This window comes from Giraffa tippelskirchi, chromosome Y, assembly GCF_054371585.1.
Source record: "Giraffa tippelskirchi isolate mGirTip1 chromosome Y, T2T-mGirTip1v1.2.pri, whole genome shotgun sequence".
Classification (NCBI taxonomy): domain Eukaryota; kingdom Metazoa; phylum Chordata; class Mammalia; order Artiodactyla; family Giraffidae; genus Giraffa; species Giraffa tippelskirchi.
In genome coordinates, this window is record NC_137290.1 from 9,906,600 (window position 1) to 9,931,554 (window position 24,955).

Below are 24,955 nucleotides of genomic sequence, written 5' to 3' on the forward strand. Positions count from 1 at the left end.
CGCTCCAAACAGGTCGGTAGGAGATCTGTTTATAAGGAATTTTTGCAAAAGGGGTCCACGCGATCACATGCACCCGTCATTGCAAGGTTCATGTTGGTTATGTTGCATGGACATCTGCATTAAAGACTGTAGTGCTTTTCTAAGTAAAAAGTGCAGTTTTGGCAGAAATGTGAACAGATATGCTTTTTGTAAAAAAACATAGTGTATGAAAACTTTAATCCTGTGAAGTGTAATATGAAAATAATAATATATTCTTGATACATGTGCAAAATTTGAAACAACCACCTTTAAAAACAGCTTTCATGAGCCTGGGTAATTTCCTACAAATTGGGTGTCATTTTAGTTCCTATTTCATAGGACTCGGGTGAGGGTTACTTGAGCTCGTCCATGTCCAGTGCTCAGCACCACACCTGACAGAAGGAAAGTGCCCAGGAAACCAACCATGGCACAGACATTTCAGTGACCACAGAATTGCATTGGAGAGGGATCCAGGTTTAGTTTTCTTGCCTCCAGCACAATAGCTTCCTGCGGATCCTTCAGTGTAAAGGAATCCAGGACATTTCAGCAGCCCCACGTGGCCAGTGGCTACCGCACTGGACGCCGCAGATACAGAGCATTTCCGTGGTCACTAAAGGATCTGTGTCAGGATTGGCTTAGACCGCTTGTGCTGTGCTGAGCGCTCAGCCGTGTCCAACTCTTTGCGACCCCATGGACTGTAGCCCGCCAGGCTCCTCTGTCTATGGAATTTTCCATGCAAGAATACTGGAGTGGGTTGCCATTTCCTTCCCCAGGGATCTTCCTGATCCAGGGATGGAACCCGTGACTCCTGCGTCTCCTGCACTGCAGACAGTTTCTTCACCAACGAGCCACCAGGGAAACCCTGTAGGTCTCTTAGATTATCAGAATGATCCCACACTGTAGCCCCAGAAAGTGAGGCTGTGGGCTTGCTGCTGGGAGAGCCTGAAGGAGCACAGTCTCATGGAGCATCTCATCGGTGGATCTTGGGGACTCTTGGGTCCACGCAGGGCCCTCTGGGCACTTTGAGTCTCACGGTGGCCAGTGCCCTGCCCACAGGACACCTCCTCTGCCTGGGCCAGATTAACCAGTCGGCGACTGCTGATGATAGATAAATGGTAATATGTCCTGAGAGCTTCTGCCTGTCCCACATGGTGCTGAGCACTTTACGGAGATGCTCTCATGGACCTGTCACCAGAGCCCTGTGAAATACGAGCTAATATGATCCCCAATTTATTGGAGAGAAACACACGGCTCAGAGGAGCTTTTTAAAAACACTACCATTTTAAATTTTCTGCCAAATTCCGCACTATGTGCCTGTTTGTGTATTACATTCTTTCAATTCATAGGATTCAAATGTTCATAAAATAGTTCTTTCTTTAAAGCATTTTATCTGTTCACTTTTCTTCACAAACTGTCCTTTTGCCAGAGAGCAGCTTGGTTTTATGTACTGCAGGGGCTGGTACAGAAAATTCTCCAGGTCAGAGGTGGGCAGACTATGACCATCCAGCCCAGAGCCTGTTTGTGTAAATGAGGGCATGTTGACACAGCCACACTCATCCGTAGGCACCGTCTGGGATGCTTTTGGGCAAAAGAGGGGCAGCTGCGACACAGGCCTGATGGCCCAGGATTCCAAAATACCTGCCACACACCCTGGCCAAAAAAGGTGACTGGCCCCAACATGATTGGAGGCCAAACTGAAATCAATATGGCTGAGGGTGTGAGAATGGTTAGAAAAAGGAGGGAAACTCTTGAACTACCGTGACCCTGAGGCACACTGTAAAAGATATTTTGTGTTTGAGTCCAATACACATGCTATTAACACATACGTGTGTTTCTACCTGTGTGGAATTTCTTCACACTCTAAGCACAAGTTTAGGACTACTACTCCCTCTTACTGAGTTATTACAAATCCTAAAGGATGATGCTCTGATAGTGCTGCACTCAATATGCCAGCAAATTTGGGAAGCTCAGCAGTGGCCTCAGGACTGGAAAAGGTCAGTTTCCATTCCAATTCCAAAGAAAGGCAAAGTCAAAGAGTGTTCAAACTACCACACAATCGCACTCAACTCACACTAGCAAAGTAATGCTCAAAATTCTCCAAGCTAGGCTTCAGCACTACATGAACTGAGAACTTCCGCATGTTCAAGCTGGATTCCGAAAAGGCAGAGGAAGCAGAGATCAAATTGCTGACATCTGTTGGATCATAGAAAAAGCAAGAGAACTCCAGAAAATATGTACTTCTGCTTCATTGACTATGCTAAAGCCTTTGACTGTGGGGATCACAACAAACTGTGGAAAAGTCTTCAGGAGATGGGAATACCAGACTATCTGACCTGCCTCCTGAGAAATCTGTATACAGGTCAAGAAGCAGTAGTTAGAGCCAGACATGGGAAAAGGAACTGGTTCAAAACTGGGAAAGCAATACGTCAAGGATGTATATAGCCACACTGCTTCATTAACTTATATGGAGAGTACATCATGCGAAATACCGGGCTGGATGAAGCACAAGCTGAAATCAAGATTGCCGGGAGAGATATCAGTAACCTCAGATAAGCGGATAACAACACCCTTATGGCAGAAAGCAAAGAGGAACTACAGAGCCTCTTGATGAAAGTGGAAGAGGAGAGGGACAACGTTGGCTTCAAATTCAACATTCCAAAAACAAAGATCATGGCATCCGGTCCCATCACTTCATGGGAAATAGATGGGGAAACAGTGACAGACTTTGCTTTCTGGTCCCGAGGTTTTGGGGGCGGGAGGGGCAGACCCGGGGACTTTGCAATTTGATGGAGGAGGAGGAGGTACCGGGGCTGCTCTCAACCTGGGAAACCAGCTGGGTGTCAGGGGTGAGGGAGCAAATGAGCCAAGTAGACCTCGGGAAGTGATGCCGTGGGGGTGTTGTGGGGAGTCTGGGGGGCACTTTGAGGGGTAGGGAGCAAGGCAGGCCCTCTGGACGTGTTTGCAGGTGCGCTGAGATGCATCAGAGGCTTGCAGATGAGAAGGGCACATGGGAAACAGCCTTTGCGCCTCCGGTGGTTCTGTGCACCTGCATGACTGCAGATGGGGGCTGGGAGCGCCCGATTTTGAGGGGCAGCCCCTGGGGGAGGTGCCGGAGCGAGGCTGAGGGTGGGCCTGGGTGTCCGCCAGAGGGAAGTTGTGTTGGGGAGGGTGAGGGGTCCCTTCAGTCTGTGGGTCTGCCTTTGTGCCTGTCTGGAGGGTGTGTGTGTGTGTGTGTGTGTGTGTGCCTGTCTGGAGTGTGTGTGTGTGTGTGTGTGTGTGTGTGTGTGTGTGTGCCTGTCTGGAGTGTGTGTGTGTGTGTGTGTGTGTGTGTGTGTGTGTGTGTTTAGGACTGCCTGTGAGGAGTGTGCTCAGTTCTGAGAAGCAGGCCTGCCCACCTGAGTGGTAGGGGTTTCTGAATTTCCCTGGACTTGTCTGCAGGTGTGTTTGTGTCATGAAGCCCTGGTTTCCACAGTCTGCATGTGAAAATGTGTATCACTAACAATTTTCGGTGTGTGTAACTAGTCGACTGTTCCCACTTCTGCACCTGGCTTTTGCACACTTAATGTGTGAGAGTCTGCGGTGGGTCAAAGGATTCTTTAAAAGCCTTAAAGGAAGAGGTTTGACTCTACATTACCAGAGTGTTCTGAGTTTGTGTGTGTATGTAATTATACTTAATTTTCATGTTTAATCATTTAGAGTCCTCGTTTTCATGAGGGGAAAGCTGACAACACTGGAGGTTAAATAACCCCTGAATCAGGAGCTGCAGGTAGAATACAGGGCACCTGTTTAAATATGAATGTCATATAAATAATGAATTATCTTCTGGTAGAGTTCAGTTCAGTTGCTCAGTCGTGTCCGATCTTTGCGACCCCATGAATCGCAGCACGCCAGGCCTCCCTGTCCATCACCAACTCCAAGAGTCTACCCAAACCCATGTCCATCAAGTCGGTGATGCCATCCAGCCATCTCATCCTCCGTCATCCCTTTCTCCTCCTGCCCCCAGTCCTTCCCAGCATCAGGGTCTTTTCCAGTGAGTCAAATCTTCACATGAGGTGGCCAAATATTGGCGTTTCAGCTTCAACACCAGTCCTTGCAATGAACACCCAGGACTGATCTCCTTTAGGATGGACTGGTTTGATCTTGCAGGCCAAGGGACTCTCAAGAGTCTTCTCCAACACCACAGTTCAGAAGCATCAATTCTTCGACACTCAGGTTTCTTCCCCATCCAACTCTCATATCCATACATGACTTCTGGGAAAACCATAGCCTTGACTAGATGGACCTTTATTGGCAAAGTAATGTCTCTGCTTTTAAATAGGCTATCTCGGTTGGTCATAACTTTCCTTCCAAGGAGTAAGCGTCTTTTACTTTCATGGCTGCAGGCACCATCTGCAGTGATTTTGGAACCCAGAAAAATAAAGTCTTGGCACTGTTTATACCGTTTCCCCATCTATTTCCCATGAAGTGATGGGACCAGATGCCATGATCTTAGTTTTTGGAATGTTAAGTTTTAGGCCAGCATTTTCACTCTCCTCTTTCACTTTCATCAAGAGGCTCTTTTGTTCTTCTTCGCTTTCTGCCATAAGGGTGGTGTCATCTGCATATCTGAGCTTATTGATATTTCTCCCAGCAATCTTGATTCCAGCTTGTGTTTCTTCTAGCCCAGCATTTCTCATGATAGACTCTGCATATAAGTTAAATAAGCAGGGTGACAATAAACAGCCTTGACGTACTCCTTTGCCTATATGGAACCAGTCTGTTGTTCCGTGTCCAATTCTAGCTGTGGCTTCCTGACCTGCATACAGATTTCTCAAGAGACAGGTCAGATGGTCTGGTATTTCCATCTCTTTAAGAATTTCCCAGTTTATTATGATCCACACAGTCAAAGGCTTTGGCATAGTCAATAAAGCAGAGGTAGAAGGTTTTTTGGAACTCTCTTGCTTGTTCAGTGATCCAGCGGATATTGGCAATTTGATCTCTGGTTCCTCTGCCTTTTCTAAAACCAGCTTGAACATCTGGAAGTTCACAGTTCATGTATTGCTGAAGCCTGGCTTGGAGAATTTTGAGCATTATTTTACTAATCTGTGAGATGAGTGCATTTGTGTGATAGTTTGAGCATTCTTTGGCATTGCCTTTCTTTGGGAATGGAATGAAAAGTGCCCTTTTCCAGTCCTGTGGCCACTGCTGAGTTTTCCAGATTTGCTGGCATATTGAGTGTAGCACTTTCACATCATCTTTCAGGATTTGAAATAGCTCAACTGGAATTCCATCATCTCATCATCTCCACTAGCTTTGTTCGTGGTGATGCTTTCCAAGGCCCACTTGACTCCACATTCCAGGATGTCTGGCTCTAGGTGAGTGATCACACCATGGTGATTATCTGGGCCGTGAAGATCTTTTTTATGCAGTCCTTCTGTACATTCTTGCCACTGCTCCAACTATATCATGGGACCTGCATATATACTTAGACATCATCCAGCCAAATAAATTTTAAAATATTAGTTTTGAGTAGACACGACCCATGTAGTGTTTGAATATGACGTGTACTAAAAAAAAAAAAAAAAAAAAAAAGATCTGTGTGTCTGAAACTGAAATCTCAGTGTGCTGTGTCTTTCTTGTTCCTGTTAAATTTTGAGCTCTCTCAGCTAGTGACTGGCAGGCTGGAATCCCCCGCAGTACTCACCCTCAGACAGGCTGGCACACGTCCTGCCCAAGTTCATGCTGGGGCAGAGGTGAGGACCCCACACTGCGCCTGTGCCGAGCACCCTCCCTGCATGCTGGCCCCTCCCCAGGGCTGTACTGGGGGGTCTGGGACCTGGTCTTTCCCCTTCACCGCAGTCCTGAGGGCAGGACAGATGCCCCCTGTACCTGGACGGCCCCGAGGACAGGGAGGGACAGGCCTTTCTGAAACCCTTGGTCAGGCTGCCTGGTAGCCCTTTGATGGAGCTGAAAGACAGCCCTGGGAATGCTCCTTGGGTGCACTTACTGTGTGCCTACTGTATGCCAGACTCCTGAGGTCCTTTTGATACCCAGTTAGCCGAGCTGCAGCTTCCCAGTCCCAGCACTCGGTGTCACAGGTTTTCTAGTTTTAGAGGGGGGTAAACCCCAGGTACCATGAGCCCTGCCCTTGTCCTTGCCAGGCACCATGACAATCGCTCACCCCAGATCACAAGCTCAGCATTGGAAGGAACCAGCAGACAGGCATTGTCAACATGTCCCCTTGGATATTGGGGACCTGGAGATGTGGGGAGGGGATGGAGCTGTCTGAGTCCACCTGACCTCTGAGTCCAGACCCAGGCCCCCTGGCTCCGCCGCCCAGGCACTGACTGCTCTCTCTCCTGTCTGCAGGCAGGGCCTGCCACGTCATGATGCTGCCTCTGAGCACCATCGAGGACAAGGAGACCAAGGAGGCGCAGATCAAGCCTCCAGAGAAAGGAGGTGAGACACACGTGGGGTGGAAAGTATAGGCCGGTGGGAGTGGGGAGGGTCTAGGGCAAGGGTGATGAGGAGGGGTTGACCCTGGAGACTGGACCAGTCCCAAGTGTCTCCTCGTGTCTCCTCCTGGGGTGGGGGGCCCTGAGGACACCCAGGATGGAAGTCACTGACATCACCTCATGTCAGTGTGTCTGTCACTCCTCTGCTCAGAGTCTGCAGCCTGCAGCAGCTGTCCTCACCTCTCTGTGCCTCAGTTTCCTCATCTCTAAAGCGGGACAATGATAGTATCCATCTCAGAGAGTCATCATGAACGATCAGTTAAGCTAATACATGTAAAATAGGAGAGTGCCTGGACGTGGCAAGTACTCAGCACATGTTAGTGTCTGTCACTGGCTTCATGATAAACATACTGAATGTCTCAAGCATGGCAGCTTCAATAAACCCAACTGCTGTCTCTCTCAAGACTGTGGGCTGTGTGTGAAACTCCCAGGGCTGGGGCAGTGCAGCTTGGTGCAGTTGGGCAGCCAGGGTCCTTTGACCTCGGTGCTCTGTGCCACGTGGCTGGAGAGGGCTCACCCTCCCACATACACCCAGTCCATATTCGGGGCAAGGTGGGGGATGAGGAGAGGGGAAGACACGCTTCAGTCCTTCAAAGGGCGACTCCTACAAGAAGCCCGGATCACTGTTCCTCACTTGGCCAGAGCAGGTCACGTGGCGACAGCTAGTTGCAAGGGATGCTGGGAACTGTAGTCCTTAGCCATCCAGTAGCTTCTGTTACTATAGCAAAGGAGAATGAATAATGTGTCCACCTCTGACTGGGGGTGTTACGTTAATTTGTCCCCAGCACATGTTGTGATGAACACATGAGTGAATAAATGTATTCTTCAATTCTGTATTTCTCCTCCATGGGCCAGAATCTCCTCTCCTCTGTTTTTTTATGCAGATAATTAGAATGAGGACGTTTTCTTGGGTATTGACCATGCGGTAGGCACCAACCCAGTGTCTTTACACATGTCGATCCCCTTAATGCTCACGACCACGTGGCCAATTCTGTTATTCTGTCTCTTTCTGAGATAAGAGAACAGAGGCACAGAGTTCCTGTCGCTTGCTTCAGGTCACAGAGATCATAAGGAGCCAAGCCAGGATTCAAATCCAAGGAGGCTGACTCTAGAGACTGTGCCAACAGGACTTAGCAGTTAAACAACAACAACAAGCCTCTGTATCAGACTCCTTTGGTGGCAAGCAACAGAAACCCTGATTCAGGGCCTTTGCACTGGCTGTTTCCTCCCCCTGCAGTGCCCTTCCCCCAGGGTTTTTCTGTTGTTGATTCAATCAGCATCTTTTCCAGTTCTTCCTTGCATTCAGGTATTGTTGACTTCACCGCTTATGAGATATAATTTATGACAGTTCTTTGGTGCTGGCTGACTTTAAGATTATCACCAGTTTCCAGCCCTCTGTTACTTGGGAAAGCACCCACTCATTTCTGAGAAGTCAAATGATCACCCATGAGCTTCAGCACTTCAACAATTTGGAAGACTATAGAGTGAGTTTTCTCTTTAAGATAACGCGTGCATTTCACAAGAATCCCAAGTCATAACAAGGTGTATTCATTAAAACAAACAAACAAAAAGCCTCTCTCTCTTTCTCTACCTTCTACTTTTGAAGTTTTAATTTTGTGGATATTTATAATCTATTCATCTTGAGAAATTTCTTTCAAAATTTTGCCTTGAAACACCAGATTCCAGGGGTACAAGCACATATCCTTCCGACTAATTAAAGGAAAAGCAGGAGAGTCGGTGAGGTGGTGAAACCCCTGGAACTCTTGTGCATTGTTATGGAAGTGTGAATTGGTGCTGCTCTTTAGGAAAGTAAACTGGTGGCTGGCATAACTGCACATATGCATGTCCAACCCCAACAACCCAGTACTTGGGTATATTCTCAGTAGAAATGCGTATTAAGCTAACAGAGGGTGTGTACGAAGATGTTTCACGACACCTCTCACACTGTTGGTGGGAATATAAACTGGTGCCGTCACTCTAGAGAACAGTGTGGAGGTTCCTTACAAACTAAAAATAAAGCTATCGTATGAGCCAGCAATCCCACTCCCAGGCACGTACCTGAAGAAAACTCTACTTGGAAAAGATCCATGCATCCCTATGTTCAGAGCAGCACTGTTTACAACAGCCAAGACATGGAAGAAACCTCAGGGTCCATCAGCAGACGAACGGATGAAGAAGATGTGGTACATATACACAACGGAGTATCACTAAGCCATCAAAAAGAATGAAATGATGCCATTTGCAGCAACATGGATAGACCTAGAGATTATCATACCGAGTGAAGTCTATGATATAGCTTATAGATGGAAATTCATACAAATGGACTTAGGAAACAGAAACAGACTCGCAGACATAGGAAACACACTTATACTTACTGAAAGGGAAAGGGGTTGGGGAAGGGATAAATTAGGCCTTTGGGATTAGCAGATACAAACTGCTACATACAAAAATACATAAGATCCTGCTGCATAGTCCAGGGAGCTCTATCTGATATCCTGTAATGAAAACCAATCTGAAAATTCATACATATTTCTATCCGAATCACTTTGCTGTGCACCAGAAACTAATACAACATTGTCGTAAATCCACTATACTTCTATAAAACAAAACCAAAAATTAACTCATATATATACACGTGCTGTCGCTTCGGTAGTGTCTGTTCTTTGCGACCCTATGGACTGCAGCCTACCAGTATATATAGGCTTCCCTCATGTCTCAGACAGCAAAGAATCTGCCTGCAAAACTATAGATTAACTCATATATATAGACTCAGTTCAGTTCAGGCCAGTTGCTCAGTCATGTCCAACTCTTCACGACCCCACGGACTGCAGCACACCAGGCCTCCCTGTCCACCACCAACTCCCAGAGTTGACTCAAAGTCACATCCATCCAGTTGGTGATGCCACCCAACCATGTCATCCTCTGTCGTCCCGTTCTCCTCCCACCTTCACTCTTTCCCAGCATCAGGGTCTTTTCAAATGAGTCAGTTCTTCACATCAGGTGGCCAAAGTATAGGAGTTCTAGCTTCAGCATCGATGTTTCCAATGAATCTTATGTATGTGTGTGTCTGGTATATATATATATGTGTGTGTGTGTGTAAACTTTACATATATACCTGCATATGTATAAAAAATGTTCCTGACAGGTCCATTCATAACAGGCCCAAAGTGCCAGCTACCCAAATACCTACAGCATTTCTCAGGTTTTGTGCTGGGACTCCATTTGATTAAGTTCTGACGAGAGTCTATCCTGAAGGGTAAGGACCATCTTCAATAAACAGGCCAGGTGGGGTGTGTTACTACAAGTGTGTGCCCATTCCAAAAGACTGTCGCTTGCCACCATCTTGGGGGTTTTGTGAGTGGGCCATTGTGAGCACAAGTGAGTGTGTGGGTGTTTGGGAGAGGGGTCCACGCAAGCCTGGGTGTCACTGTGCATTTGGTGAGTCTGCAGGGCGGGACCTCAGCCCCTAGGCCTCCGCGCCCCACCCCCGGGCATCCAGGCCCTTGTGTCTCTGCAACTCAGGAGTAGAACACAGTTCTTTGCTGGCAAGGCCACGTCCCGTTTCCTGGAAGCCCTGGGCCCCGGCGGGTCCAGGTGGGGGAGTGGAGGGGAGGGACGGGTGTTGGGTACCAGGGGGAACCCCCCCGCCAGGGAGTCAGGGATGCCAGAACGCTAGGCTCACAGAGGGGGTGTGAGGCCAGAATTTCCAGTCCTCCGACCCTGATGACAACAAACTTGTTGCAGGCAATTTTAAGCGCTCGATCTGAGCACCCGTGTGGGCTCGGGGTGCGCGGGGTATCTTGAGCCGCTCCTTCCGCGCTTTTGCCCTGGTGGCTCCCAGGCACGTTTGGAGGACCCCCGCCCCACGCGGGACGCCCCGGTCCAGCACTGCGCCAAACCCCACCCCACCCAGACTCCGTGCCCCTGGGCACCCGTGCCAAGTCACAGCCGGGTTGGGGGCAGCGGGGGGCAGTCCCGCGCCGCGGCTCTGAAGGGTAGGGGACGGTGCTCAGGGCTGGGGGGCCGAGGGGACCGGGGATGCAGGGGGAGGCGCTTGCAGGCGCAGAGCGAAGGCGAGGGGGCGCCCTGGGAGCGCGTCTGCGGGTGCGGGGTGGTCTCGAGGGGGCGCGGCCCGGCAGCCTGGGAGGGGCCGGCCGGCTGGGCGGGCGCGCGGGAAGGCCCGCGTCTCTCGGCCGGTCTGGCGCGCCGGCCGCCTGGGCTCCGGCGGAGGCCTGCTGCCACCTAGCGGCGGGAGGCGGGGGCCGGGCCCGCGGCGGCCGGCGCGGAGGGGCCCTCGCGACTGTGTTTTCCCGGCCAGCGGGCAGCGCGGGCTTCAGTCCCGGGGCCACAGCAGGGACTCGGAGACCCCGCGCAGCGGGTGGTGGACGAGGTCTTGCGCCCCTCATCCCCTAAGAACAATACAATTGCCGTGTAGTCGCTCAGTCGTGTGCCACTCTGTGCGACCCCCGTGGACTGCAGCCCCTCAGGCTCCTCTGCCCAGGGGCTCCTCCAGGCAGGCATACTGGAGCGGGTGGCCATGCCCTCCTCCGGGGGATCTTCCCCACCCGGGGACCAAGCCCGCGTCTCTTGCATTAGCCAGCAGGGTCTTGAGCCCCGTGCCACAGGCGAAGCCTGAGTGACACGGACTCAGGAAGAAGTTTTCACTTTTGCAACTAGGTATGAAAGAAGCAGAGGCGGCTCTGACATCCCCCAGGGCGTCGCAGCGGGCGTGGGCGCAGCGCCACACTGTTTCTGTTCCCAAGCCGGGAGGGGGCAGCAAAGGGATTGGCGGCGAAGGAACTGTGGCTGCATTCTAACTCCCGCCGGAGATGTTCCAGGTGCAGTCACCCAAAGCGGGACCCTGAATCCTTGAGCTGAACCCCCTGAGGAGCAGAGAACAGGGTGGCCTGGGAAGCAGAGCGGGTGCAGAACCTACGTCAGGCGTCAGCTGCCACGTGTGTATTTTTAAACAGGGACTAGGGACTCCTGGTTTCAGCAATGCCATCTGCTTCACGGTGGTGTTCAGTGCAGGGTTTCAAGTCACCTAGAGGCACAGCCTCCTGAGATGAATGTGAAGTCACGACTGGGGAAATCCTCGAGGGCCTTCGGAAATGATGTCGCCCTGCTTTCAGGAGGAATGAGGCCCGAGGGGGAGACGAGGGCCTGGGCTCACGTGCTCGCAGGTCTCCCTCCTGCAGGACCTGCGGGTGTCCTCTCCCCAGGGAGTCCGGGGAGGGACTCCTTTCACCAGCCTCCTGGCAGTCTGGGTTTGGTTTGTCCAAGGGAGGGAAAAAGGAACTCATGTTTGCCACCTTTGGGCCAGGTATCAAAATGGCCTTTCTGAGAATGGATTCACGTTATCTGTCTGACTGAGGCCCTTCGCTGTACACCTGGAGCTGATCCACAGCACAGACCTGCACAACAATCCCCAGCCTCCCCAGCCAGCCAATCTCTCCCCAGGGAGAGATTCTTGAATGTCTCAGCCACCAGGGAAGCCAGCAAGTTAGGTACATAGACTGCAAATCCTAGCCCCTCTTTGAGGCACTCACCTCCGGGTGCTTCCCTGTGTCTCACACTAGACAAAACACATGCTAATAAATCTTTGTCGATTTGGCTCTCATTCACCTGTCTTGGCTCAGTTTCTTTCACAGAAGTTGGGGTCTATATACCTAACTTATTTGGGGGAGGGCAGAACACTCCCCTCTCTCTAGACACCAGACAAGTTTTCTGTGGATTCCCAGGCTGCCGACACTTCTGATATATTGGCTACAAGTTTGGGATTCCTCAATTCCCTCAAGTTCTGCTATTCACTAGAGGGGCTCACCGAATTCAGAGAAGCGCCATGCTCACAATGTAATAGTATATATATGAATATATACATTAATAGCAATTTTTATTCATTTGGCTGTGCCCGGTCGAAGTGGCAGAAGGCAAACTCTCAGTGGCAGCACGTGGGATCTAGTTCCCTGAGCAGGGATTGAACCCGGGCCCCCTGCACTGGGAGTGGGGAGGCCCCATCTCGGGACCACCAGAGAAGTCGCTGTGATGCTCCAATGCAGAGATGCACTGCACTTTGTGGTCCTCGGGGTGCCTCCTCTTCCTGCACCTCCAGGAGTGTCTCCAGGGAGGCTCATTCAAGCATTGAGGGTCCCGAGTCTCTCTTAGTGTTTCATTATGGGGGTCCCGGGTCTTTGTTAGCATTTCATTATGGAGGCTTGGTTGATTGAATCGTTTGCGACATGATTGAATTCCATCTCCTGTGCCGCCTTCTCCTTACCGGAGGTCAGGGTGCTGTTTATCGGCCACTCAACAGGGTCGGGAGGAGTCGCACAGGGCTGGGCGACTTCACTTTCACTTTTCACTTTCATACACTGGAGAAGGAAATGGCAACTCACTCCAGTGTTCTTGCCTGGAGTATCCCAGTGTCGGCGGAGCCTGGTGGGCTGCCATCTATGGGGTCGCACAGAGTCAGAAACAACTGAAGTGACTTAGCAGCAGCACGAACATTCTCAATCCCTATTCTCACGGCCCTTCAGATGTGCTTTGTGTTTGTGTACGTGCTCGGGCTCATACATGTTCAAAGATATGCACTAGACGATCACACTGTACAAAAGCATATGCTGCATAGCTCTCAGCCCACTGGGTCTCAGCTGGGAGTCGTTGTCTGTCCCAGGAGGGTGCCTGGCAGCATTTGATCACAGTTTCAGGACAGGGGATCCGTGGGTAAGAGGCAGAAGATGCTGTTTCCAGCAACCTGGGATGCCCAGGCCGTCCCCCCAGTCACCCAGGCCCCCGTGAACAACGCTCTGCACTTAAGGAGGCCTCCAGTAGACTGAGTGGGATGCGTTCTACAATTCACTTGAACATTCAGCTTTTCTATGGATTTGGGTATTTATTAGATCATCAGTTCAGTTCAGTCGCTCAGTCATATCCGACTTTTTGTTACCGCCAGGCACTTCAGGCCTCCCTGTCCATCACGAAGTCCCAAAGTTTACTCAAACTCTTCTCCATTGAGTCGGTGATGCCATCACACCATTGCATCCTCTGTCATCCTCTTCTCCTCCTGCCTTCAATCTTTCCCAGCATCAGGATCTTTTCAAATGTGTCAGCTCTTCCCATCAGCTTGCCAGAGAATTGGAGTTTCAGGTTCAACATCCATCCTTCCAATCAACATTCAGAACTGATTTCCTTTAGGATGGACTGGCTGGACCTCCTTGCAGACCAAGGGACTCTCAAGAGTCGTCTCCAACACCATAGTTCAAAAGCATCAATTCTTTGGTGCTCAGTTTTCTTCATAGTCCAACTTTCACATCCATACATGAATACTGGAAAAACCACAGCCTTGACTAGACGGACCTTTGTTGGCAAACAATGTCTCTGCTTTTTAATATGCTGTCTAGGTTGGTCATCACTTTTATTCCAAGGAGTAAGCGTCTTTTTATTTCATGGCTGCAGTCAGCATCTGCAGTGATTTTGCAGCCCCCCAAAATAAAGTCTGACACTGTTTCCACTATTTCCCCAACTATTACCCATGAAGTGATGGGACCGGATGCCATGATCTTTGTTTTCCGAATGTTGAGCTTTAGGCCAACTTTTTACTCTCCTCTTTCATTTTCATCAAGAGGCTCTTTAGTTCTTCTTCACATTCTGCCATACGGGTGGTGTCATCTGCATATGTGAGGTCATCGATATTTCTCCCAGAAATCTTGATTCCAGCTTGTACTTCATCCAGCCCGGCATTCCTCATGATGTACTCTTAGTAGATCTTAGGTATACTAATTTTAAATAGACAGCATAATAAATTATGCAAAGCATAAAATATACACATACAATAAGAGTTGCACACAGTACAATGGAATATTAGCCATTAAAAAGAATGAAATAATGCCATTTGCAGCAACATGTGTGGACCTAGAGACTGTCATACCGAATGAAGTAAATCAGACAGAGAAGGAGAAATATCATATGGCATCCCTCATATGTGGAACCTAAAATGAAATGATATAAATGAAGTTACTAGATGTCCATCAGCAGATGAATGGATAAGGAAGCTGTGGTACATATACACAATGGAATATTACTCAGCCATTAAAAAAATACATTTGAACCGGTTCTACTGAGATGGATGAAACTGGAGCCCATTATACAGAGTGAAGTAAGCCAGAAAGAAAAACAACAATACAGTATACTAATGCATATATATGGAATCTGAAAGATGGTAACGATAACCCTATATGCGGGACAGAATGAGAGACACAGGTGCATGGAACAATTTTATGGACTCTGAGGGAGAAGGTGAGGGTGGGACGTTCTGGGAGAATGGCATTGAGACATGTGTATTGTCATATGTGAAACAGAGCACCATTCCATGTTCGATGCATGTGACAAGGGCTCGGGGCCGGGGCAGTGGGATGATCCAGAGGGATGGGAGGGGGAGGGAGGTGGGTGGGGGGTTCGGGAAGGGGAACACATGTAAACCCATGGCTGATTCTTGTCAATGTATGGCAAAAACTATTACAATATTGTAAAGTAATTAGCCCCCAAGTAAAATAAATAAATTTATAAAAAAAATAAATAAATAAATGAAGTTACAACACAGAAAGACTCTCAGACTTAGAGAAGAAACTTATGCTGTGTTCTTATGGATAAACTTATGGATAACCAACAAAGTCCTACTGTATAGCACAGGAAACTTTGCTCAATGTTACGTGGCAACCTGGATGGGAGGGGAATTTGGGGGAGAATGGATAAATATATACATATGGCTGAGTTCCTTCGTGGTTTACCTGAAACTATCACAACATTGTTAATTGGCTATACCTCAATATAAAACAAAAAGTTTTTTTTTTTTTTAAGTTGTATAAAGATATGATGACTGAGTGAAATATTTGCATGGGAGCAAGAACAACGGGGGTGATATCATGTTCAGGGGGATGATTTTCCCTTTTCTCTTAATAATAGTTTCTTTCAGCAAATAAGAATCAAGATTAAAATGTGCATAAATTGCTTTTATATGATTACATATTGTGACATCTTAAATATGTATGAGTATATAATCCCTTTATCTACTCTCGCTGCTCTGATTTTAACATAAGGAGTTAGAAAACCTTTTAAGACAATGTAACCTCCTACTTATGTTCTCTTAAGAGGTGCCACTAATAAATCGAACATGAAGTTTTTAACTTTTTATTTTATATTGGAGTATAGCAAGTTAACAATGCCGTGATAGTTCCAGGCGGACAGCGAAGGGACTCAGCCACAGATACACATGTATCCATTCTCCCCCAAACTCCCCTCACATCCAGGCTGCCACTGAACACTGAGCAGAGTTCCCTGTGCTCTACAGCAGATCCTTGTTGGTTCTCCATTTTAAATACAGCCGTGTGTACGTGTCGGTCCCACACCCCCTGATCATCCCTTCCCTGCATCCTTCCCCTCAGCAACCATAAGCTGAACATACAGCGTTTCAACACTTGACTCTGTGTCCTGCCCCTGGCAGGCACCCTGGACAAGACACCCACACATAAGAAAATATTTGTGAGTTACCTTCAGCCTAGAAAATAAGAACAAGGGAGAAAAACAAGATCCAGAACAAGACATGAATTTCCAAGAAGTTGACGTGCACTTAAGGTATGTGTGTGACTTAAGAGCTGGGAGTCTCCTGACCTCTGGATGTTTCATGTGGATTCTGAGAAAAAATGTCTGCTTCTTTAATTAGATGGAAATGCACACAACCACAGAGAGCTTTGCATCAAGTCTGACATTTAGTGCATGACTCCCTGGGACCCTCCAAGCTGGGTTGTTGACCTATTTTTCCTCTGGACCCCAAGCTGTGTTAATTCCTCGATGACTTCTAATCAGGAATCAGTGATCCCTGTTGGAAATGCCCTTGTTGCTTCCCCCTTACCTCCATTCCTCCCTCAACCACCTTTATTTCTTACTTTTTGGGTTGCTGTTGTTGTTCGTCACCAAGTCACATCCAGTTCTTCGCTACCGCACGGACTGCAGCACGCCAGGCTTCTCTCTCCTTCACCATCTCCCGAAGTTAGCGCAAACCCATGTCCATTGAGTTGGTGATGCCACCCAACCATCTCATCCTCTGCCGCCTCCTTCTTCTCTTGCCTTCAGTCTTTCCCAGCATCAGGGTCTTTCCCAAGGAGTCCACTCTTCGCATGAGGTGGCCAAAGTATTGGAGCTTCAGCTGCAATGTCAGTCCTTCCAATCAATATTCAGAGTTGATTTCCTTTAGGATTGACCGCTTTGATCTCCTTGCAGTCTAAGGGACTCTCAAGAGTCTTCTAATAGAATTGTAGCCAGCATATATAAACTGCCTGTGTGGATCTCAGACACCACTTTAATCATTTGACATGTGATGGGGTTCAGGATACCTCACTCCAAAATATGGCACCTGGCATATTGAAGGTGAAGCAGTTTGAGAAAACAGCAGAAGGAAGAGGTTCACTCTCTTCCCCTTCCCCCTTCTTCCATGAAACAAGCCATAATCCCCTCATGGGAGAGGTACCCTCCCTATAGCAGGAGCAAAGGAGCATTCTTATCTCCAAAGGGTGAGGAACACTTCCAAGAGGAAGCCTAACACACAGGCCTTGCTAAGTTTCTGCCAGCTTATTACACTCACCACTTATTCCTTAACCGATCATATTCTTCCACAACTGTCCACACCTCATCAAACCTAGTTTGAAATACTCAGGTCTGTTTCTTTAGGTCTTCATTTCCTTAGGAAGGCTCCTCTGTCACTCAAAGCATATTAAAATAAGTTGTAAGCTTGTCTCCTCTTAATCTGTCTTTGCTGATTCATTTTCAGACCCACACAGCGACCCTCAGCACGTGGAAATAAAGATTTTCCACCTATACATACTTTGATTCTTACATTTAATAACTTGCTTTCCTTTTATTGTAGAAGGACAAACTGAGGCTCAGGGAGCTTGAATGACCTCCAAATTGCAGGTTTTCAGATAAAATGCATAGAAGGGCACTTCTGGGGAATCCCCCACACCAGGGGTTTGTGAGCTGCACGTGGATACCTAAAATGTCATCACCAAATCTCAGGTCATAGGTTTTCTCTTAAGTTCTCTTCCTGGAGTTTTCTAGTTTTGGTTTTACATTTGGGTGTGTGATCCATTTTGAGTTAATTTTTGTCACAGGTATAAGGCCAGTGTCAAGAATATTAACCATTATGCCATCATCATCATAATCAACATCACAATGCATAACATAATTATTGCACGTTTCACCGTACTTTCCCTACATATCTCGAGGCCCTGATAAATGTTCTTTAGTTAAATACAAACGGCTCCTCAACACAGGAAAACATATTCTACCTTGCTCATGAAAACTTTCTCAAACCTAGTTTTGGAAAAACTGAAAAAGCATCCTATAACACTGAGAATGCTGGTTTGCTCACACAGGCTGGTGGGGGTCTGATATGCAAGCGTCTATGGAAGGCAGTTTAGAAATCTTTGTAAAAATGACACACACATTTGCTTTGTGGCTCAACAATTCCACTCAACAATTCCACACACCAGCAGAACTGCTGAAGCTCCTAGTTGTGCACAGAATACTGGAAGCAAAGGGCTGAAAACAACGCAACCACCCAGTAGTCAGAAATGGGTTAAGTAAATCAAGTCACAACAACAGTACAACAGAATTCAAATAGCTGATCAAAAACTCTAGGCATATTCTCTTTGTACTGATATAAAAAGGTCTCCAAGATAGGAAAAAATGAAGGCATAGAACAATGGGTACTGTCTGCCACTTTTTGTATAAAAAAAAGTAGGAAATGAGACTATGAGTATTTTTGCAAACTAAAAATATTTCTACTGTATTTGTACAAACAAATAGTTACATATAATATGAATCTGTGTGGCATCATGATATATGTGTTATAGTTGACTCTTTGAGACCCCCATGGACTCAACAGTCCATGAAATTCTCCAGGTAAGAATACTGGAGTGGATAGCCGTTCCCATCTCCAGGGGAGCATCCCTACCCAGGGATCGAACCCTGGTCTGCCTGCATTGCCGGTGGTTTTTTACCAGCTGAGCCACAAGGGAATCCCAAGAACACTGGAGTGGGTAGCCTATCCCTCCTCCAGTGGATCTTCCCGACCCAGGAATCGAACCAGCGTCTCCTGCATTGCAGGCGGATTCTTTACCAACTGAGCTTCCAGGGAAGCCTTATATTACTATCAAGGAAGTACTAGTATCACTTAAGTACACATTTTAAGCTACAGCATATACCACATTGTGTCACATTATAGGTTGTTACATCGTCACATTTCTTATTTAGAAAATATATTTTATATTTTAAAATATTTATATCTATTACAGATAAATATCTACCGAATTTATAGTATAGATATTTATAATATGTATCAATGATAATCACATGTATGTGTGTATAATGCACATATGTATATACGCACATATCTCTATTTACATATACATAAAGACACTGTGGAAGGACACTGAAATCATGTTCACACTTTCATAATTATTCAGTATAATTATTCATACATATTCAAATATTTGCACCGGTCACCTGAGTGTTCCGTGGTTTTATAGCATGAGAATTTGGTTGGTGGCACACACAAAGTGAGAAGGCTTTTCACTGCATACTGTTTATTTTGAAACCGTTTTAAACCACGTGCTAACTACTGCCAAAACTCGTAAAGCATCTAAAGGAAGTAGTCCTCCGGCCCCTCCCAGCCCTCTCTAGGCCGCGTGGTCCTCGCGGGCCCGCCCAGCGGAGCCGGCCAGAAGCGGCCTGCGTTTTCTGCGCGGCGCTTTCTGCACCGGCCGTCCCACAGGGCGCATGCGCAGACCGCTGGAAGCGCCTGCCTGGCGGGTTTGCGCTGCAAGAGCGAGGTGCAGAGGTTCCGTCAGGCGAGGGTGTCCGTCTGCGAGGTGAGCGCGCGGCGTCCAGGGCCCGGACGCGAGGGAGGGGCCCTGGGGGTGAGGGCCCGGCTCGCGGGCAAGGAGGCGCGGGCGTCCTCTCAGGGACGCCGGAGCAGACGCTCCTCTTCGCGGGGAAGTCGACGGAAAGGGAGGCGCGAAGTAGCGGCCCTGAGGGGAAGGGGTGCGGGAGGCCGCGCGGGCCAAGTCAGCTCTGAGGAGGACGCCGCGGCCTCCCTGTTGCTCACGCCCCGGCTTCCTGTCAATTCTTCCCCAGCCGGAAGGCCTTCCACCCGCCCTCCTCCTCCCGCGTCGCAGCTTCCTCCCCGTCCCAGGACCCCACAGCCCCTCCCTTTTTAGGGCCTCTTCGCTCTCACCCCCAAGAACGCGTTCCTTGGTCCCTGAGGACCCTCTCCGTCGTCCTCTCGGGCCCCTGCCCTCCCCTTCGAGGACCCCACGGGCCTTCCCCTTCAGACACACCTGTTGGCCTCCTCAAGGACTCCCGCCCTAGAAAACCCTCTTTCCCCCTCGAGGACCCCTCCCTTCCCTTCCCGTCCCCCCCCCGTTTGGAGGATCCCCCCAGTTTACCCCCTCAGAGACCCCCTGCCTTCCCCTCAGAACACCCTCCTTCCTCCATAAGGACCTCCACCCTCCCCTTCGATGATGCCCCTCAGCCCTCTTCTTCTAGGACCCCACTCTCGCTGTCCCCCACCAGAACCACCCTTCTTCGCCTTTGAAGACCCCCCGTTCCTCTCCAGACCCCCTGTCCCCTCCCCCCAGCCTCCCCCACATTCAAACTCCCCCTTTTTCTTAGGACCCCTCCTCTCCCCTCAACACAGTGCCCTCAGCCTTGGCCCTGCCATTATCCCTCCCCTCTGTCCTGCTCCTGCCTCTCTCCGAGCTCCACCCCCTTTATGTCAGAGGGGCTCCTTCCTTCAGCTCCCCCTTTACCTCCTGTCCCACCTTCCTCTGTGTTTTCCCCCTGGCTCTGGCCCACCTCTCCTCTCCCAGCCCTTACCCTCCCTCAGCCTTCCTGTGGTCCCCCACTTCTGCCCTGGCCCTGGTCCCTCCTTCCTGCCCCTCTTGCCTCAGACCTCCTCCCTCCATCACACCTCTCCTCTCTATATCCTTTCGCTCAGTCCTGGCCCCCTTCCTCTCCTTAGTTCTGCCTCTCCTTTCTGCTCCTCTGCCTCAGTCCCACCCCTTCTCTCTGGGCGCCTACTCCCTGGACACCTCTCCTAGCCCAGACTGGTTCTTCCTCTTTACCTTGCCCCCCTCCTCCTCCTCTGGTCCAGCTCTGCATTCTGCCTGGCCTTGCTTTCCTCCTTTCCCCATTCCTCAGCACTTCTCTTTTGGTGGCTCCCTTCAGTCCCTGCTTCCTCCTCCCACAGCCTCAGCTCACCTGGAATCTCCTGGCCTCCACTCCCTTCTCCCAGCACTCATCCCCATTTCTCTGAACTTTCTTCCCTACTCTGAAATCAAGGAACCCACCACCACTCATGGTTTTAGGGACTCTTTGGCTTTTTTTTCCCCCAAGTATTTAACATTAGCTGCTTTTATGCCTACTTTTCCCTCTCTGGGCGAGGAGAAGGGATTGTGACTCTCTGCTCTAGCTTGGGACCTGGCTAGCCTAGAGAAGCAGGCTGCCAGGATTTCACAGTCATTTCTGCTACTCCTTTCTCATAATCTTACGCTGCAGCCTATAGAGATAGAAATTCAGTGGGGGTATCATACATGCAAAAAAAGGAAGTAATAGCAAATTTTAAATTCATGGTAGGCGGAAAAGTGTTAAGAAAAAATTATAGTCTTCTCATTTGTTATCCCGGGACACGACTTAGCGACTTCAGTTTCACTTTTCCCTTTCATGAACTGGAGAAGTCAGTGGAAACCCACTCCAGTATTCTTGCCTGGAGAATCCTGTGGACAGGGGAGCCTGGTGGGCTGCCGTCTATGGGGTCGCATAGAGTCGGACACGACTGAAGCGACTTGGCAGCAGCAGCAGCATCATATGTTATCCCAGACTAACTTCTAGTTCGAGAGTTAAAATGTTTAAATAAAGAAATAAGAAAATATATTCGAATATTTAAGTGATCTCTGCCTTTTTCTACAGATTTGTATGATATCTTTATATGTTTTGCATAGGGATCCAGTCCTTTGTAGGATGAATGTATTGTAATGATCTTTCCTCATTTTGTATGAACTCATTTTTAAAAGGATCTTCTTAGGTGGTTCATCAATTTGTTCAGTTCGTTATGGTTTGGGCTTCAAGTCTCTTCCCTTCAGTAAGGGAACCCTTCAGTGCCATTTCTGAGATTTTTCTAGCCTGTGTCTGTGGATCTTCTCGACCTGACACTGACTGAGGCAACAACCGTTCTGTAGATGTGCAAATCTGTGTGAATATTCATTTAGGCATTTGTGTGAAATGAGCTAACTTCCTTTGATTCACATAACCTCTACTGTCCAGTTAAACTCTGCAAGCCATTTGTGAGTCTCTCTGTGTAATTTCTGCAGATCCGAAGGTTTCTGACTCTCTTCTTCATCTGATAAGACTCAGCCCACCATCTTCCACAACAGTGTGCTTTGAAGCAGCCTGCCTTTTAGAGTATCTCCATCCTTTGAAGGGTCAAGCTGTAAAAATGCTCCACGTGAAAGAGGTTTTGGATATCTCGAGGAATCCCCAGCTTGTTCATCTACGTGATCAAGAAAAAAATCCAGAAACCACCCCAAAAACAAACCCAGAGGCTCCAAGAGTTTCTCATCAAAACTTTAGGTCTTTTCAGTCCCTGTCGGTTACAGGACCTCCCCAAGCTGTGAGCCAAATCCAGGATCTCTGCTGGCGATGGCTGCAGCCAAAGATCCGCACCATGGAGCAGATGATGGAGTCAAAACAAATACACAGTCAAAGAAAAAAAAAAAAGAGGGCATGCAGTATGGGAGATATGAGGCCTGAAATTTAAATTCTGCCAAAATTTGACTGGTCTCTTAGAAACTCAAAGTTAACTAGATTGGAACTAAGGGCATCTCACTGATGATAGAAGAAAGCCATTCACTCCTAATAGCCCTTTGAATGAAACTGATACTAAAAGCAAAGCATTGTGTGTGTGTGTGTATATATATATATATATATACATATATATACACATATATAAAAATAGACAAGGGGAGAAAGGCAAGGGCACAAGACGGGGAAGTGGACCAGTGGGATGGGTTGATTACATTGAAAAATATAAAGAAGTAAATTTGAAATAAACATGAGGGTCATGTATGGCTGAATGGTGATGTATCAAGGATTATGATTAGTCCAGTTTTGTGCACCTGCATTCATTAAAAGGATTTTGAAGATGCTAATAGTAAACATGTTGGACACTTAAAATGTACTACATTCTAAATATTTTATAACAGTGCTTTACTTCTCTTAGTAGTTCTTGAGATAGGTATTACCCTCCTTCCACAAATGAGAAGACAGAGGCACAGGGAGGTTGAATAACTTAACCTGTGAACATGTTAGTTGTTCAGTCGTGTCTGACTTTTGACCCCATGGACTGTAGCCTGCCAGGCTCCTTGCCAGTGGAATTCTCCATGAAAAAGACTGGCGTGGGTTGTCATTTCTTTCTCCAAGGGATTCTGTCTGAGCCACCAGGGAAGCCCAACTTGCCTGTGGTCCACAATTATTAATAGTAATTGGCAGTCAGGATTCAGACCTCCGTGGCTGGCTCCAGAGTCTGTCATCTTATTAATCGTGGCTGTTAATACCACCTCCAGTGGACATAGGGCATATGGTCCCAGATAATCTTTAAACTTGGTCAAAGGCAGAGCCTTTGATGGAGCTCAAATTCAAGAGAAGGGAAAGAGCTTGCTAGGGTATGAGAAAGAATCTATAGAATAGTGAAAGGTACTCTTGGAAAGAGACCACAAACAAGGAAGGACTTCAGGTTTCCTGAGGGAAGGTGGTGGTTGTCTTCTAGATCCCTGAGTGAAAAAGATGTAGTAATAAGAGTTGTGGTCTTTTTTTTTTAATACCTGCTTTGTGCTCCACATATGTAATGTTTAACCCTTACAGGCGCCCATAGAACTAGAGATGATTGTAATTTTCATGTTACAATTGAGAAACTGAAGTTCTCTGGTGACTAAATGGTTGGTGAAACTAGGCCCATTGATAGAAATAAAGAGGGAACTTTTGCTTTATTTGGAAGGCACTGAAAATCCGTGGAAGCATTTAGAGGTGAGATATAACCAAACCTCTTTTCTGGAATTGCCACACTGAGCTGAGAAATGATTTTTTTGGTCTTTCTCTTGTCATAGGAAGTGCTGCTTCTGCCCATGGTAGGTGAGGGGTTGGCAGGCTACTCTCTGTGTCTGTGGGTGCTGCCAGACTGGACTCAACTCTGTGGTTATTCCTTCTCCCTTCTAGGGTTCTCTGCTCCAAACTGTGTCCTTGCAGAAGAGAGAAACACAAAACACCACCAAAAGAAGGACACAAAGATGTCTGACAGGAAGCCATTTGTTAGATCTCAGGTGAGTCAGGTTTTCTTCTGACTTAGTTCTGTAGTGTGAGGAGCTCCCCTTTCTGATTTCTAGACCTCCTGTATCTAATTAAACATCCTCATTTCCTTAAAGTCTTTACATAAACTTTACGTAACTGAGCCTTTCCCTGGCTTCTGTATCAGAATTTTCTTCTGACTCTTTGTATTTGCTTTCCTGCTTTTTCTCACACTTATTGCCACCACCACATACCACATCTTTAATATTTTCTCTCTTCCTATCTCTTGAATTAATTTTTCATTGTTTATTATTCCATTTTCTCTCCACTTTTGACTTAGTCAAAGCAACCCTCGTGTGATTTGTACTATTATTATGCTCCTTTTTGTATAAGAAATAACTGTTGTGAATTTTTAAAAATTTGCTCCTTCATGTTCTTGTTAAATCATGTTTTGAAACCTAGAAGAAGCTAACATGCTGCACTTCCTTTAGAAAAAAATTCACGGGTGGGGGGAAGCGTTTGACAATTAGGAAAAGAAAGTGTTTAAAAATGCTCCTTGAGGAAGAGCTAAGGGGAAAAGGGTTGAGAAACGTTGTTCTAGATGATCTGTTCCTGAGACTAGCCCTCTGTCCCTGCAGTGTCCGTGTCTAGGATCCCAAGTGAAGATGCCCACAGAGACGACTGAGGTAATAAAAGAAAATTTGTAAGTGGGTATATTGTGACAAACTGGGGGGCATCTGCCCCATGTAAGGGGCAGCTATGACTCAGCTTCAGCTGATGGCGCCATGTGAGAATGTGAACCCTGATCCCTAGATCTTCTGATTTTTTAAAGTGAAGTCAAAAAATCCAGCTAATAATATGAATTATACTAATATTTTGGTGTTGGCAACTAACAAATTTTGAAGAAAGAATAAAGAACACATGTGGGCCAAATAAACCCCTCTATAGAAGCTGGGCAGTCAGTACATGCTCTCTAGTTCATTGATCTGCATAATGTTTCCGTGAAAACACAAAAGATGTATATTAGTAAAATGGGTATCATGGTCTTCGGT

At 47.6% G+C, this 24,955-nt stretch overlaps 1 protein-coding gene across 1 annotated transcript in view; it reads left to right on the forward strand.

The window, feature by feature from the left end:
• LOC145537682 (zinc finger imprinted 2-like) overlaps positions 1-24,955 on the forward strand; it is a 37,734-nt gene that overhangs the window by 6,470 nt on the left and 6,309 nt on the right. The window contains exons 3-7 of the mRNA XM_081568534.1: positions 6,367-6,456; positions 6,944-7,064; positions 19,248-19,435; positions 23,835-23,938; positions 24,542-24,589. Of these exons, the coding sequence (XP_081424660.1) occupies positions 6,367-6,456; positions 6,944-7,064; positions 19,248-19,435; positions 23,835-23,938; positions 24,542-24,589 (551 nt within the window). The remainder of the gene's footprint in view (positions 1-6,366; positions 6,457-6,943; positions 7,065-19,247; positions 19,436-23,834; positions 23,939-24,541; positions 24,590-24,955) is intronic.